The 17,619-nt window shown below is 40.1% G+C and overlaps 1 protein-coding gene across 3 annotated transcripts in view; it reads right to left on the reverse strand.

The window, feature by feature from the left end:
- Window positions 1-17,257, reverse strand: part of BUB1B (BUB1 mitotic checkpoint serine/threonine kinase B) — a 48,732-nt gene extending 31,475 nt beyond the window's left edge. Inside the window, exons 1-5 of one of the 3 annotated variants that reach the window (XM_049898745.1) lie at window positions 17,082-17,257; window positions 12,480-12,626; window positions 8,306-8,365; window positions 7,732-7,876; window positions 6,615-6,811 (exon numbers count right to left, since the gene is read on the reverse strand). In XM_049898745.1, the coding sequence (XP_049754702.1) occupies window positions 6,615-6,811; window positions 7,732-7,876; window positions 8,306-8,365; window positions 12,480-12,626; window positions 17,082-17,113 (581 nt within the window). In that variant the 5' untranslated portion in view covers window positions 17,114-17,257. The remainder of the gene's footprint in view (window positions 1-6,614; window positions 6,812-7,731; window positions 7,877-8,305; window positions 8,366-12,479; window positions 12,627-17,081) is intronic. The other 2 variants (XM_049898747.1, XM_049898748.1) reach the window with 2 other exon arrangements.
- Between the last annotated feature and the right edge of the window lie 362 nt (window positions 17,258-17,619).

The raw sequence follows: 17,619 nt of genomic DNA on the forward strand, positions 1-17,619 counted from the left end.
TTTTCTCTAGCGGTTTTGAACTGTTGCAATGGTAGCATGGGAAGCTACAACTCCTACAGAAACCTTATTTTTCTGGCCAAAGGACTGGGAAAAGGGGACTCTGAGGGTCAAAGAGTGTGGGAGAGAAATGAGCTGAAGAAGGGGATCTCCTAATTCTAGGTATGAACTGGCACCAGTCCTGGGCTCACGCCTGAGCTATGCAAACACAGGGCAGACCTAAAGCAGCATAGAAAAGGTTTGAAAACTGAACTATGAGAAACCACTGCCCACGACCCAGACTAACCCCTGATTAGGACACATATGGGACAGACCCAAAGCAGCATAGTAAGTCTTGAAAACTGAACTGACATTAGAATCACCACCTACATAAGGTGAGAAAGAACTTGTGATATCTGGAGGTTGGCTGCCCACTAAGACAAAAACATCAACATTCTCCAGAGAATATCAATAGGACTCAAGAGTCTCATAATATTCAAAATGTCCAGGATACAATACGAAATTACTTGACACACAAAGAAACCAAGAAAATGTGACCAATTGGCAAAGAAAAAGACAATGTCAAGGTAATTCAGATGTTGACATTTTCACACTAGCCAGCCCAGTGCCGTTGAGTAGATTCCAACTCATAGTGACCCTATAGGGCAGAGTGGAACTGCCCCACAGAGTTTCTAAGGAGCACCTGGCGGATTTGAACTGCTGACCTGTTGGTTAGCAGCTGTAGAACTTAACCACTACGCCACCAGGGTTTCCACATTTTCACACAGAGATTTTAAAGCAGCTATTATAACTATGCTCCATAGGTAAAGGTAGACACTTGGAATGAATGGAAAGATAGATGTCCTCAGCAGAAAAACAAGAACTATAAAAAAGAATCAAATGAACGTTTTAGACCTGAAAAATACAATATCTGAAATTTAAAAAATTTACTGGATAGATTCAATATCAGAAAGGAGATGGCTGAGGAAAGAGTAAGTGAACTTGAAGACAGATCAATAAAAATTGGCCACTCTAAAGAACAAAAAGAAGAAAAAAAAGATTTAAAATTTTTAAAAATTAACAGAGCTTCAGGGACTACAGAACAATATCAAAAGGCCTAATATTTGTGTCACTGGAGTACTAGAAGGAGATGAGATAGATGCAGAAAAATATTGAGAAAAACAACAGCTGAAAACTTTCCAAATTATGTGAAAGGTGTACATTTACAAATTTAAGCCCAGTAAACCCCAAACAGAACAAATGTAAAGGAAATCATACCTAGACACATCATAATCAAACTGCTGGACAACAAAGATAAAGAAAAAATTTTGATTATAGACAAAGAAAACCAACACATTACATATTGTGGAAACCAAAAAAAAAAAAGCTAAACCTGTTGCTGTCGAGTCAATTCCAACTCATAGCGACCCTGTAGGACAGAGCAGAACTGCCCCGTAGAGCTTCCAAGGAGCACTTGGCGGATTTGAACTGCTGACCCTTTGGTTAGCAGCTGTAGCACTTAACCACTATACCACCAGAGTTTCCACATACTGGGGAAGACCCATTCAAATGACTGCAGATTTCTCACTGGAAACCATGGTGGCCAGAAGACAGTGAAATAACACCTTAGAAGTGCTGAAAAGAAAAGAGCTGTTGACACAAAATCCTACATTCAAAGAAGATATCCTTCAGTAATAAAGATGAAACGAAAACATTCTCAGATGAAGAAAAAATAAGAGAATTAGATGGCAGAGACCTGCTTGAAAAGAGGTTCTTCAGGCTGAAGGAAAATGATACTAGAGGAGAACTTTGAACTAAAAAAAAAAAAAAGAACGGAAGGAATGAAGAAAGAGCAACAGAAAATGTAAATATAAAAGACTAGTTTTCTCCTAAGTTCTTTAAAATATATATGACTGTTGAATGAAAAATTATAACACTGGTGGGGTTTTCAATGTATATAAATGTAATACATATGACAACTACACCAAAAAGGAGGGGGAAGTAAAGGAACATATATGGCTATAAAGCTTCTGTATTTCACTTGAACAGGTAAAATATTAACTCTAAGTAGACAGTGAAAGGTTAGGTATATGAATTATACACCTTAGAGTGACCACACACACACACAAAAAAGACAAGAACTCAATTTAAAAATTAAAATGAAATATTAAAGAACATTCAAATAATCCAAAAGAAGGCAGGAAAGGGGCAACAGAGGAACAAAAGACAAAGAGAACAAATTGGAAACATATAATTAAATAGACCTAAATCCACCAACACCTACAATTATATTAAATGCAAATGGTCTAAACATACCAAATGAAGACAGATATTGCGAAATTGGAGAAAAACACAAGACCCAACTATTCACTGTCTAAAAGAAGCCCACTTTAAATATAAAGACATAAACAGCTTAAAGTAAAAGGAAATCTATACAAAAACCTGTTCACAAATGTTCACAGTGCCATTATTTCATAATAGCCAGAAAGTGGAAACAATTTAAATGTCCATTAACTGATGATGACTAGATAAACAAAATGTGGTATATCTATTCAAAGGAATATTATTCAGGAATAAAAAGGAATGACACACAGAGATGAACCCTGAAAACAAAGTGAAAGAAGTTGGTCAAAAAAGACCACATGTTGTATGATTTCATTTATGTGAAATATCCAGAATAGGCAAATCCAGAGACAGAAAGCAGACTAGTGGTTGCCTGTGACTAGGGTGAACAAAAATGGGGACAGACTGCTAATGGGTATGGGATTCACTTTGGGGTGTTGAAAATGTTCTAAAATTAGATTGTGGTAATGGTTGCATAGCTCTAAAGCTATACAACAAAAAGAAGGAAAAAGATGTATCACGCAAACAGAAAGTTGGAATGGCTATATTAATATCAGACCAAGTAGATGTCAGAACAGAGAATATGACCAGGAATAAAGAGGAACATTATATAAAGGGGTCAATTCTAGATGTGTATGTACTTAACAACAGAACGTTAAATATATGAAGCAAAATTGATGGATTGAAATAGACAAATTTATAATTAAAGAGACTTTAAACTCCTCTCTCAGTAATTACTAGAACAAGCAGACAAAAATCAGCACAGACACAGAAGACTAGAACAGACTATAAATCAACTTGACCTAATTGATATTTATACAACATTCTATCCCAAAACAACAGAATACACATTTTTTTTCAAGTACACATGGAACACTCACCAAGACAGACCATATCCTGGGTCATAAAACAAACCTTAACAAATTTAAAGAGTTGAAATCATATAAGTTATATTATCTGATGAAAGGAGAACTAAACTAGAAATCAATGAACAGGAAGATATTCCCAAACATGTACTAAAGAAGTCACAAGAAAAATTAGAAAATGTTGTAAATGAAATGAAAATACAACATATCAAAATTTATGAGATGCAGCTAAAACAGTACTTAGAAGGAAATTTCTAGCATTAAATGTTCTTATTAGAAAAGGAGACAGGTCTAGAATCAATGATCTATGTTGTCACCTTAAGAAACTAGAGAAAGAGCAAGTTAATCCCAAAGCAAGCAGAAAAAAGGAACTAATAAAGAGCAGAAATTAATAAAACTAAGAACAGAAAATCATTAAGAGAAAATCTATGAAACTAAAAACTGGTTCTCTGAACAGATCAGTACAATCAATAAACTTCTAGCCAGACCGACCAACAAAAACAAAGAAGACACAAATTAATAATATCAAGAATGAAAGAGGGGAGATCATTACAGCCCCTAAGCCATTAAAAAGATAATAAAAGAATGCTACAAAACCACAAGCTCATCAACTTAGATGAAATGGACCGATTTCTCAATTCCTTGAAAAACAAAAACTACCAAAACTCACTCAAAGAAACCAAAGGCCTAAATAAATGGATAGATATACCATGTTCATGGATTAGAAGGCTCAATATTAAGATGTTAATTCTCCCCAAATTGATCTACAAATCCAGTGCAATCCTAATCCTAATCCAAATCCCAGAAAACCGATGCAAAAATTTATATAGAAAGTCAAAGGAACTAAAATAGCTAAAAGAAGAACAAAGTTGGAAGACTCACATTACCCAATTTCCAGACTTAATATAAAGCTAGAGTAATCAAAATAGTGTAGTATACACTAATGGATAGAAACAGATTAATAGAACAAAATAGAGTCTAGAAATAAACCTATACAAATATGGCCAGTTGAATTTTGACAAAAGTGCAAAAGTACAACAAATGGCAACGGAACAACTGGACAGTCATATGCAAAAAAAAAAAAAAAAAAAGAACCTTGACCCATGCTGCAGTGCAGTAAATTACTTTACTTAACATGGCCCTTCTAGCCATCCATGGTTTTGTGACTCCGCACAATGATTGGGTGGACAATGTAGATAAGGTGCTTATGGCCCACCAAGGGGATTGGACAGCTTGCTGCTAATGCAATAAGGTGCCTGGGACCTGTGTGGGAATGGAACCACGCAAATAAGCTGTATGGAACCCTAATGAGGGGATTCGTCAGTTTTGCCACCCTGCTAGGCTTAAAACAGCCAATCCCAGGGCAAATGAGGGACCTCACTAACATCAAGAAATAAGAGTCGGGAGTGGGGTGTGTCCTTTGGAACTGGGGTCTCTGTGCTGAGAACCTCCTAGACCCAAGAGAAAGAGAGAGCTGTAACACAGGAGACAGTGCAAGACAGTGAGAATCAGCAGCAGAAAAATAGTAATAGAGGGCACAGTGGGCTTCCTGGCCCATGGAGCAAGGCAGCTACAGTTGGTGTGCCGACCCATGGGGTGAGAGAGCTGAGAGCCTTCGGGCAGGAGGCTTCCTGGCAAAGTGGGGTACCTCAGGGCAATTATTGGCAGAGCTGGAGAGTTCGTAACAATTGCCTGAGAAGGGCAGAGGCCAGGTCTGAGCTGGGCCAAGGGCTGAGGAGGCCTGATCCGAGTGGGCCGAGGTGAACCCTGCACAGCCAAGAGGAGCTGAGAGAGATGTCCTGCACTGAAGAAGGAAGACTTTGCCTATGTGCTTTCTAATCCTGATCCCGAATTGTAACCTATTACTTCCCTAATAAACCTTATAATTATGAGTATTGTCTGTGAATTCTGTGTGGCCACTGCAGCGAATTATTGAACCCAGGAGAGAAGTAGCAAGTGCTAGTAGAGGAACAGCTGGTGTCAGAATTGGTAAAACGGTTGGAGAGGGGAGGTATGTCTGACCTCCACCTCACAGGAATCAGCCTTGGGTTGCTGCTGGCATGCATTCTCTCTCCTCCCCCTCATCAAGACAGACAAGGAGGTCTGGAGCCGCCACGCCACTACTACAGATACCTTATACAAAAACCAACTCCAAATGGATCACAGATCTAAATGTAAAACATAAAACTATAAAACTTCAAGATGAAAACACAGGCGAGAAAATCTCTGTGAACTTCAGTTAGACAAAGATTTCTCAGATACAACACCAAAATCACGATCCATACAAGAAACAATTGATAAATGAAACTTTTTCAAAATTAAAAACTTTTGTTCTATAAGAGACACTGTTAAGACAATGAAAAGCCACAGACCGGAAGAAAATATTTGCAAATCACATATCTGACAGCGGGTTGTATTCAGAATGTATAAAGGACCCTTATAACTCGATAATGAGACAAACTCAATAACGAGACAAACTCAATAAAAAAGGGGACAAGTGATTTGAAGAGACTTCACCAAGAAGATACACAAGTGGCAAATGAGTACATGAGAAGATACTCAACATCATTAATCATGAGAGAAAGCAAATTAAAACTGAAACGAGGTATCATTATACAGTTATTAGAGTAACTAAAAAACAAAACAGCAGCAGCAAATCTGACAATACCAAGTGCTGACTAAGTGCGACTGCATCTCACACACTGCTGGCGGGAATGCAAATAGTACAACCACTCTGGAAAACAGCTTGGCGGTTTCTTAAACACACACTCACCATAGAAACTAGCAATCCCACTCCTACGTATTTACCCAAGAGAAACAAAAACCTATGTTCTCACAAAACTCTGTACACGAATATTTATAGTGGTTTTATTCTTAATTGCTAAAACCTGAAATCTCACGAATGGATGAACAAACTGTGGTACGTATATCCATAAAATGAAATACTACTTAGCAGTAAAAACGAGCAAACTATTGAGAGAAACTATTGATGACCGAATCTGAAATGCATTATGTTAACTCAAACTCAAAAGGCTACTTACTGTATAATTCCATTTACATGACATTCTGGAAAAGCCAAAACTATGGGGCTGGAGAACAGATCACTAGTTGCCAGGGTCTGGCAGTGAGAGTAGGTGTTGACTACAAAGGGACAGCACAGGAAAATTCTTTTAGGGAGTGACGAAACTATTCCACATCTTGATCTTGGTGGCTACCCGACTCTATTCATTCATCACAACTCATAAAACTGTATGCCAGAATGAATTTTACTCTGTTAAATAAAAAATTGAAAATGTCTTAAAAAAAAAAATTGAATAGTAACTAAGTAAACTCGCCAATGCTCTGAAGAGCATTTTATTCAGATGCAAAAAAGATCATTTATTACTATTAGTTATAAAGAGTTAAGACATGCTCAGAGAAGCAGTTTACCGGTGCTGGGACTGCAGTTTTTCCAGTGGTTCAGCCTTCCGTTGAAGCCCTTCCTGAAATATCATATCTGCTTTCTTAAAGTTTTCTCTAGCTTCATATTCTTCAGCCCATGAGATATAGAACTGAGCAAGTGAAACGCCAATCCCTTGGTTGTGTAAATAACTGTACATATCCAAAGGCTCATTGCATAAATGCCCCTATAACAAATTTAAAATGTTAATAGTTAACCAATCAGTTCACTTATTGAGTGTTTATTATGTGTCAATCACTGGAGATACTGTATGCAGTTCCTGCACTGAAGAAAATATATCTAGTATAAAAAAAATGTAAAAAAACACAATACTGAGAGGACCTAAAAGAGACAAAAGCGAGAGATTAATTTGTGAGAAAAGGAGATGGGAAGGAAAGGTTCTAGAAGGGCTGACATTTGAGCTTGGCCTGGAGGGGGAAATAGACTTTTATCAGTGGAGAATGGGGCGGGGGGGAGGGCGGAATGGACAGGCATTCCAGGCAGAGAAAATAGCATAAGCAAAGACAGAGAAGACTGAAAGTCTGCACAGGTGCAGGCAAGACATAAGTCTGGAGGAAATGGTGTGACAGGTCTTCGATGTTGAGCTAACAATTGTGAATTTGCCTGACAGTCAATGTATGAGCGTTGGGGTAGGACAGCTATAGGCAAAGAAATGAGCTGATCAAACCTGCTGGCATGTTGGCCTTCTACCTCCCTGAGGGCAGTTCTATGTGTCCAGTTATAATACCTGAATCACCTAGCGAGACTTTTCCCTACGTGAAGGCTCTGCTGCCATCTGTGGGCACCTATACCTCCTCCCCCACAGTTGCCTGGACCAATTATATTTAAAATAAATAAACAAAAAAATACCCCACGACCCACGGAGAGAGAGAGATATAGGCCTTGTGACCAAGTTTGAAGGGGTAAAAAACTTGATTTAATTCCATCTTTAAAGTAGAACCAATTTAACAAATATTGAGTATTTACTAAATGTTTAATATCTACTAAATGGCTCAGGTTTTACCATTTTTAATTGTGCCAGATACCTCTAGAGAAAATACCTTGATTTAATATTTTAAACTCAGATGGCACTTGAAAAGGACTCACCAATTTAAGCCAGAGATTGAGAAATCGAGGATCACTATAATACCGTTTTTGTCCTTGTAGTGCTTCTACAGCTCTTTCTAATAATGTTGACATGTTACTCTCTTTCCCCCCCTGAGGATAGTTCTGCTCTGTCCAGTTTATATACCTGAATGAGAGGGAAAGGAAAAGAATATTTTAAAATTGAGCATGTACTTTTATTCTTGCTCTAAGACCCATTCGGGATTTTCTTAAGCAGAAATATCTAATATATTCAGAGTATGTTTATTTAGATGTCTCCAACAACATGCTCTAAGCCTGTATCCCTCAAACTTTTCCAGAGTATCTCTATCATATACCTCTGGGAAATACTGGGGACAGGAGTGGAAGGGTGCAGGTCAAAACTGCACACCACAAACTAGAAACTTCTTCATTCTTAAACATCTCAGGAAGGTACACTATCGTTATTCTGGCTCTCTGTGCCCCCAAGACGTGACTTACTACTCTGACACATTGCTCCATACACCCAGCTTGAGAAGCAAGGCCATAAGACTCTTGGGTAAAGTTCCTCTTGCCCTTGTTAAGTAAGAAGACCCACCTATCCCAAACATCCAGAGGGTCATTTCCAGTGTAAAATCGAATTTCAGATTCAAATGCCCTGAAAGTTAAACAGAAAACGTTAACAAATGCAATAATGACAAAAGTAAAATGAACAAAGACCACCTCCACTTTCGTTTATTTATTAAGTGTTTACTATCAATCTAGAGTTTGAGGGTTTATAAAACAAGAAGAAAAAGAAACAGAAATAATTAGGATTCTGTCTTTGAGTAGCCAGACAAAATAATGGGGGGACAAAACATGTAGAGATTAAATAAAGGAATTCAAAGACAACATATAGAAAAGCTCTGGAATAAGACTCCCTATGTTCAGATCCTAGCTCCACCCATCACTAGCGGAGGGATGCAGACAAGCTACTTAAACTGTTTTCAGTTTCCCATCCTGTTAAAATGAGGATAAGAATAGTACCTATCCTCGTGAGGTTGATGAGTGTTAAATGTACAGTGTTTAGGACAGTGCCCAGTACACAGCAAGTACTCCATAAATGACAACAAGTATTTTACTACACCTATACAAAAATATATAGAAATATTTAGAATCTTAATGAAAAATAACACAGGTACGATTAGTTAGAGAATAATAAGACCATATACAATTTGGGGAGTGCCTTAAAAAAAGTGTAAAATATGACTTTGTAAAGAGTCAGGGAAAGGCGGAGGGCTAAGACTAAGTTTTAAGACTGACCGGTTAGAATAGAGGGGGAAGTATCAGGTGAAAAACCATAATTTGAATAAATGGCCAATCAGCAAAAGCTACATTAAGGGGCTATGTCTGATTTTAAAAAAAGATAACATAATCCCTGACACAAAGAAATTTATATTTAATAAGACAAGATACACAAATGAAAAATTAACAATACAAAGCAGTATAGTATATTACAATTGCCAAGAACAGACAGTAAAGGCTTTAAGAAGTCAACAAGACATATCATAGAAGCAGCCTCAGAAGGTGAGACTCTGAAGGAAGGAAGGGGGAGCTTTCCAAGAGAGGGGGAAACAAGTAGTGAATCAAGTTGTAAAGGTGGGAGTTTATCCAGAGGAATCTGAGTGAACCATAAGCTGTAGCATAAAGTCAGTATTAGGAAATAAATGGAGACATCTGGAGAGGTAAGGACATTGTTATGGATCGTGCTCCCCCAAAATATGTGTTGACTTTCTGGCCCACATACCTGTGGATGTGATACTGTTTAGAAACAGGGTTCTTTTGTTATGTTAATAAGGCCACACAAAAGTAAGCCGGGTCCTAAATCTAATCACTTCTGAGTTATAAAAAGAACTGAAGAGACAGAGAGACAGCAGGAGGAAGAGGAAAACAGAGAGTGAAGACAGATGCATCTACATGCCCAGAAACACCAAGGACTGCTATGGGGGCAGTGGTGGCTCAGCGGTAGAGCTCTTGCCTTTCGTATAGGAGACCCAGGTTCAATTCCAATGTACCTCATGCGCAGCCACCGCCAGTCTGTCAGTGGAAGCTTGTGTGTTGCTTTGATGATGAACAGGTTTCAGCAGAGCTCCTAGACTAAGATGGATTAGGAAGAAAGGCCTGGCAACCTACTTCTGAAAATCCCATGGATCACAACATTCCACTCTGCAACTGATCATGGGGGACTGGACAGCACTTTGTCCCAATGTGCATGGGATCCTCACGAGTTGGGGCTGACTCCACAGCAGCCGACAGCGACTAGAAGCTGAAATAGACAAGGAGGGGCCTCCCCGCAGCGCCACACCCTGAATTTGGACTTCTAGCCTGCTTAACTGTGAACAAAATAAATTTTTGTCCCTTAAAGCTACCCACTTGTGGCTTTCTGTTATGGCAGCAGTGGGTAACTAAGACAGAATGCTTTAAATGTAAATTTAAAGACCCAGCAATCCCATTCCTGGTATTTATCCAAGAGCAATGAAAATCTATGCCCACAAAAAATCTTGTACGAGAATATCCATAGCTGTTTTATTCACAATAGCAGAAAACTGGAAAGAATCTAAATGTCCATCAACTGGTGAACGGATATACAAATGGGTTACCACTCAGCAATAAAAAGGAACAAACTGCTGATACATACGACATGAAGAAGCCTCAAAAATATGCCAAGTGAAAGAAGTCAGACAGAGAAAAGTACACACTGTATGATTCCATACAAAACTCTAGAAGAGACAAAAGTAACCTATCTGGTAATGGGAATCTGATCAATGGTCGCTTTCTGAGGGTGCAGGGGCAGGGGGCTGACTGGAAAGGGGCATGATAGACCTTTCTAGGGTAACAGAAATGCTCTGTCTTGAAATACATGTCAAAAGTGCATGTAAATTATATTTAAAAAAAAAAAAAATCCACCTTTAGCGACCAACTAAATACAATTAGGATGAGAGAGCAGTGAGCAAGATAATCCCAGGTGAGTTTTGGTACCACATGGAGAAGTAGAAAAAGGAAGGCCATTTATGAGAGAAAAGATTCTGTATTTAATAATTTCATACATTAAGTGAAACCTTTACCTAAGTCTGTGTAGCGGGCAGGTAAAAAGACACCTAGACGGCAAGTAAGAGATGTATAGTAGTTAAACAATCCTGGAAAATCTGAACATGAAAGAATAGGAAGCACAGAGCGAAGAGTTAGGTCAAAATGCAGTAGGAACTAACAATTAAAAAGGGAGGGTAACTGGAGAAGTAGAAAAACGTACAATGTCACAGAAACCAGGAAGAAGAGCTTAGAATGCCACTACCTCTGAAGTAAAAGAATAAAACCCAAGGCTTTTAACGATCCAAATAAATGGCCAAGGATATTCATTACATTATAACCAAACATTGATTTGCCTACGACGGCAGTGACTGAGGGTAGAAAACGATAGGAGCAAGTTCTGTACCTCCATTTGAATAACATAAGAGTATTTTCTAGCCTTTCTTTATCCAGAGAGTTTGTTAAATCATTATTGAAAAATGTTCCTGTATAAATCCAGTTTCTCTGAGGTTTACATTATCTCTAGAGGCCACTATTTCTTTTTTGGCATATTCTCAAAAATATTTTCCTAGATCAAGATTAACAATAAAATTACAGAATTAGACAACGCAATAGGAAGTCAGAGGAGCAGACTCGAGCAATTAGAATGCAGACTGGGAAATCTGGAGGACCAGGGGATTAACACCAACATAAAAAAATATAGCTGAAAAAAAATCAGATAAAAGAATTAAAAAAAATGAAGAAACCCTAAGAATCATGTGGGACTCTATCAAGAAGGATAACTTACATGTGATTGGAGTCCCAGAACAGGGAGGGAGGACAGAAAACACAGAAAAAATAGTTGAAGATCTGCTGACAGAAAACTTCCCTGACATCATGAAAGACGAAAGGATATCTATCCAAGATGCTCATCGAACCCCATTTAAGACTGATCCAAAAAGAAAAACACCAAGACATATTATCATCAAACTTGCCAAAACCAAAGATAAAGAGAAGATTTTAAAAGCAGCCAGGGAGAAAAATATTTTCCTAGATCAAAGTGACAACAGCAACTCGAAAGATTAAATAGGTACCTTAGGGGGCAGTGAATTTATGTTAATGGGGGAGGAACAACTCACAAAAGGAGGGTGAGAATGGTTACACAACTTGAAGAATGTAATCAATTTCACTGAATTGTACATGTAGAAGCAGTTGAATTGGTATATATTTTACTGTGTATATTCTCAACAACGATTAAAAAAACTAACACTGACTGAATGGCAAAGACTGTGTTATACGTATTGTTACAACAATAAAAAAAATCATGGAAAAAAAAACTGTCCTAAAAGGTTAACAACTGAGTACACCTGAAAGACAGCAGATCCGCTCTCCCTCAGTACTCAGAATCCAGGGAAGCAATCTCTCCCATTACTACAAGAGTGAGGTCTGTTTAGGGGTCCAGAATGACTTGCTTTACTATACATATCATTGTCCCCTGTACAAGACGCATTTCTGTTTATACAAGAGTTTGGTTGCTCCACAATGAAATTAAATCTATAACTCCTGTTCTTAAACACATTTGAGAAGATCTTTAGACAGCTATTGTATGAAGGAAAAGCCAGTGGGGAACAGATTTACACTTTTTAGGAGCACCACTTATGGGCCCATACCTACATTATCTACACAGCTGGGAATGATAAAGCTTGCGCCCCAACCATTCTACACACCGTTTCTGCTGCTGAAGAGCAGTGTTACAGGCAGATTCTTGCTGTGCCAATGCTCCCTGAAGTGTGGACATGATCCGCCCCTGCCTTAAGGGCTGTACATTCTCTTTACTCAGCTCCCATTCATCTCCCTCCAAGGACATGGCTTCACTGTGAAGAGGGAAATAGAAGTAAATCTCATACCAACACAGACTTACTAGAACACTAAAAAAAAACTAGATTACTGTAAATGCTTTCAGACAGGTGACTATTCATGATCTTGGGTTGAATACGGGGGAGGTGTTGTTATACGCCTGAGTTCTGAGCCTTTCTATCACCTGGTTTCCAAGCTAGTGGCTGTGGTATCGTCTGATGGCAGAGAGAACTTGTCAAGTGTATTGTGGACAGTACTGTCAGACTACAGGTCAAGGCAGGAAGAAGGAAAAAGTGTTAAAATGTGGCAAAGTAGACAAAAGGACAGCAGTTCCATTCGTACCACTGAAAGCATTATCTAACTTAAAATTACCACGAGTGTTAGTCAGACTAGCGCCCCATGTTGTAACTGGTAACTTCAAACTGAAGTTTTTGTATACAGATAGCCTAGAGCGGAAGCTGGCAAAAGTACAGTTCACTGGTCATAACTGCACCCCTCCCAATTCTATCAGGCCCACTGGGGAATCCCCACAAAATTTTTGGGGGGAGGTAATCGCCATTATGGTTATGTACTCTGTACTTTGGAGTCCCTGGGGTGATACAGTTACTACACTTGACTGCTAACCAAAAGGTTTCAGGTGCAAATCCATCCAGAGACATCTTGGAAGAAAGGGCTGGTGATCTACTTCAGAAAAATCAGCCACTGAAAACCCTAGGGAACCCCAGAGTCATGGTCCCCAGACCTTTTGTTAGCCCAAGACAGAACTATTTCCAAAACCAACTCTTCAGACAGGGATTGGATTGGACTATAGGATAGAGAATGATACTGGTGAGGAGTGAGCTTCTTGGCTCAAGTGGACACTTGAGACTATGTGGGCAGCTCCTGTCTGGAGGGGAGATGAGAAGGCAGAGGGGGACAGAAGTGGGCTGAATGGACACGGAAATAGAAGGTGGAGGGAAGGAGTGCGTTGTCTCATTAGAGGAAGAGCAACTAGGAGTATATAGCAACGTGTATATAAATTTTTGTAGGAGAGACTGACTTGATTTGTAAACTTTCACCTAAAGCACAATAAAAATTAAAAAAAGAAAAAAAAAACCCTAGGGAGCACAGTTCTACTCTGACACACATGGGGTCACCGTGAGTCAGAATCAACTTGGCAGCAACTGGTACCCTGTACTTCAGAGTTCTGCAATGGTCAGACAGAAACCAGCTTCTGAGGAATACGTTATCTCTGTGGTTAAAACATAAAAAGGACACAGAGACAGATAGGAACAAATTTTCAAAACAGTGGAAGTTATGTGTGTACTCTGTCTAGGTAAAAGCTGTAAACTCTCTGCAAAAAGTAACCACAATATAGGGGCGTAGTTTAAGGACGTATTATCAGATTTGACAACAAAAGCATAAGCAACAAGAGACAAAATAGATATATGGGACCTCATAAAAATTCAATACTTTTGTTCATCACAGGACTTTATCAAAAAGTGAAGACAACCTACAGATTGGGAGAAAATTTTCAGGAAACATATATTCCATTAAGGGTCTAATATGCAAAATATATTTTAAAAAATTCTAAAACTTAACAACAGATAAATAATCAAAAAAAGGGCAAAGGACTTAAACAGACATTTCACCAAAGCAGATATTCAAATGGCCAAGAAGCACAGGTAAAGATGCTCAGTGTCATTAGCCATTAGTTGTTGACTGGTGCTGGGGAGTAGATTTCCACTCACAGTGACCTCATGTGACAGAACAGAACTGCCTCACAGGGTTTTCTAGCCTGTAATCTTTACAAGGGAGCAGATCACCAGGACTTTCTCTCATGGAGCCAGTGGGTGAATTCTAACCATCAGCATTTCAGTTGGCAGTCTAGTGTTTAACCGCATTGCGCCACCAGGGCTCCTTTCATTAGCCATTAAACCCAACCAAACCCATTGCTGTCAAGTTGATTCCGACTCATAGCAACCCTATAGGACAGAGTAGAACTGCCCCATAGGGTTCCAAAGAAGTGCCTGGTGGATTCGAACTGCTGACCTTTTGGTTAGCAGCCAAACTCTTAACCACTACACCACCAGGGTTTCCTCGTTAGCCATTAAACCAAAAAACCTGTTGCCATTGAGTCCATTCCAACTCACAGCAACCCCATAGCATGGAGTAGAACTGCCCCATAGTTTCCAAGGAGCGCCTAGTGTATTCAAACTGCCAACCTTTTGGTTAGCAGCTACAGCACTTAACCACTACATCGCCGGGGTTTCAGCATTAGCCATTAGAATGACGGAGAAGTGGTATCTCATTAGTCATTAGAGAGAAGCAAATCAAAACTACGATGAGATACCACTTCACTCCCAGCAGGATGACTAAGATAAAAAAAATAAAAAAGCATAATAGATGTTGCCGAGGACATAAAAAAATTGGAACCCTTATCCATTGCTGGTGGGAACACAAAATGGTACAGCTACTGTGGAAAACAGTTTGAGGTTCCTTAAAAAGTTACCACAGAACTACCACATGACCTAGCAATTCCACTCCTAGGTACATACTGGAGAGAGACTTGAAAGCAGCAATGCAAACAGACATATGTACGTCAGTGTTCACTGCAGCACTCTTCACAATAGCCAAAAGGTAGACATTGTGCTGAGTGAAATGTCAATCACAACAGAAAAAATATTGTGTGATCTCACTTATATGAAATAACAAGAATAGGCAAATGTATAGAGAACAGAATTTATTAAGAACAGAATTTATTAGGTAGAAAAAAAAAAAATTTTTTTTTTTTTTTTTTTTTTACCAGGGCAGGAGGGAGGGTAAAGAGTTCCTGTTTAGGAGGAGGTGAGTTTTTGTTTATGGTGATGGGAAATTTGGCAGGAATTACGGGTGACAGATGTACAACATGATTAATGCAATTGATGTCACTAAGCTGTATACCTTAAAAATGTGGAGTTGGCAAATGTTGTGCTATGTTTGTATTTACAGCAATTTTAAAAAAGAAAGTAACCCTAAGTGATGAATTATTTAGGGAAGTGACTATAAGTAATTGGTAATTTAGGTTGTAACCACTCACACCTTTTTAACCAAACTGTGTGAACCCTGTGAATATAAGGACCCGCACCCCCAGTCTTTGTCCTGGCTCTTTTTCCCCTAGATATACACATGACTAGATCTTGAATTCTCAAGTCTTGACCCAGATGACATCTTCTCATTGAGGCCTCCTGTTCAAATGTGTCTAAAATTGCACGAATCTCCAACCCCAACACTCCCTTATCCTCCTTCCTAGCTTTATTTATTTTTTTATACTGACTACCATCTAACTTTTATTTATCTTGTTTACTGTCTGTCTCCCCCACCTCCACTCTGCCCCAGAACTTAAGCTTTGTGAGGATAGGGATTTTTGCGTCTTTTGCTGATTTGTTGCACTTAACATTTAGTAGGTTATTAATAAATATCAACTGCATTTATCTAGGTATTGTGGACTCCATAACAAAAACGCATAAAGAATTCCAACCTAATATATATATACGGGGCCCTGGCCTGGCGACACAATGGTTAAGAGCTTGGCTGCTAACCAAAAGGTTGGCAGTTGGAATCCAGCAGCCACTCCTTATCGGCAACGGGTTTGGCTTTTTTGGTTTTATCATGGCAATAGCGTCGAGATGGAAAAAGTCCTTCTCTTTGTGGTTTATATATATATATATATATCCGAACCCGTTGCTGTCGAGTCGATTCCGACTTACAGCGACCCTATAGGACTGAGTAGAACTGGCCCATTGGCTTTCCGAGGAGCGGCTGGTGGATTTGAATTGCTGACCTTATGGTTAGCAGCTGAGCTCTTAACTACTACGCCACCAGGGCTCCACTGCTATGATAACCCGCAGCCACCGAGTCGATCCCGGCTCATAGCGACCCTAAAGGACAGAGTAGAACTGCCCCATAGGGTTTCCAAGGAGCGTCTGGTGGATTCGAACTGCCGACCTTTTGGGTAGCAGCCGTAGCTCTTAACCGCTATGCCACCAGGGTTTCCATTGCCCAGAGAGCACCTACCATTTGTTGATCACTTACTTGGAGGCAGTTACTATGCAAATACTCTGAATTCTCCCAAGAGCTCTGCAAGGTAGCATTAATATTAAGATGTGTTCAAGGTCAAACAGCTAGCAAACGGGTAAGCTGAGATAAAAACACGGACCACAATACAAATTCCAAGCACTTGGCGCCACGGGGGTCCACCAGCCTCCTTTGCTTTGAAGCCGGATGCGGCAGGATTCTCACGTACCCCGTTAAGATCAGGGCTCACCGAGCGTCTTCGCCTCCAGCCCCTCCGTGCCGACACCGTGCCGACACCGTGCCGAAGGAGGCTCCAGCGGGGCCTGCTCTTTTTCTGACCGTGTCGGTCCTCTCTTCTTTGACTGCTTCCTCTCTCACCCGCCGGGCACCCTCGAGTCTGCAGGCCCAGCTCCCAACAGCCATTCTCTCGTACTTACCTTAGAGCACCCCCTTTCTTCATCGCCGCCATCCTGCGTTCCTGGCTCAAGGCCACAGATCCTCTGGGCTTCCTCCTGCAACCTATCCTTAGAGGCACCGAACAGACCAGAGGGTGCTTCCCGGCAAAGCAGGTACCCAACTCCTTCACAAACTGGCTACATCACGCCCTCACGCCTAGCCGCCGACTTTCAAATTTAACGGTCCCGCGCAGACGACGTGACTACTACGTCCCTCCGCTCCTCCGTGCTTGCGCCTCTCGCCCAAGGCATTCTGGGGCTTGTAGTTTATTCCGGGCTTAGTCAGCGCTGTCGCGGCGCAGAATGGAAGCTGTGGTTTCTGGGGGTTGCTGGCTGCCCAGGTGCTGCAGGCATTGGTTGCTAGAAATTCTCGGCAAGTGCTCTCTGCGTCCTGGCTTTAGGGCAGCGCTCTGAGCAGAACAAGGGACGCTTTAAGCACCAGAATTTCGTTGGTGTTTTGAGTGTAGGAAGATGCCTTTGGCCTTTCTTTTTTCTGGGATGCCTGGCCAGGCTTTGATCA

This window comes from Elephas maximus, chromosome 10 (assembly GCF_024166365.1).
Source record: "Elephas maximus indicus isolate mEleMax1 chromosome 10, mEleMax1 primary haplotype, whole genome shotgun sequence".
Taxonomy (NCBI): Eukaryota; Metazoa; Chordata; class Mammalia; order Proboscidea; family Elephantidae; genus Elephas; species Elephas maximus.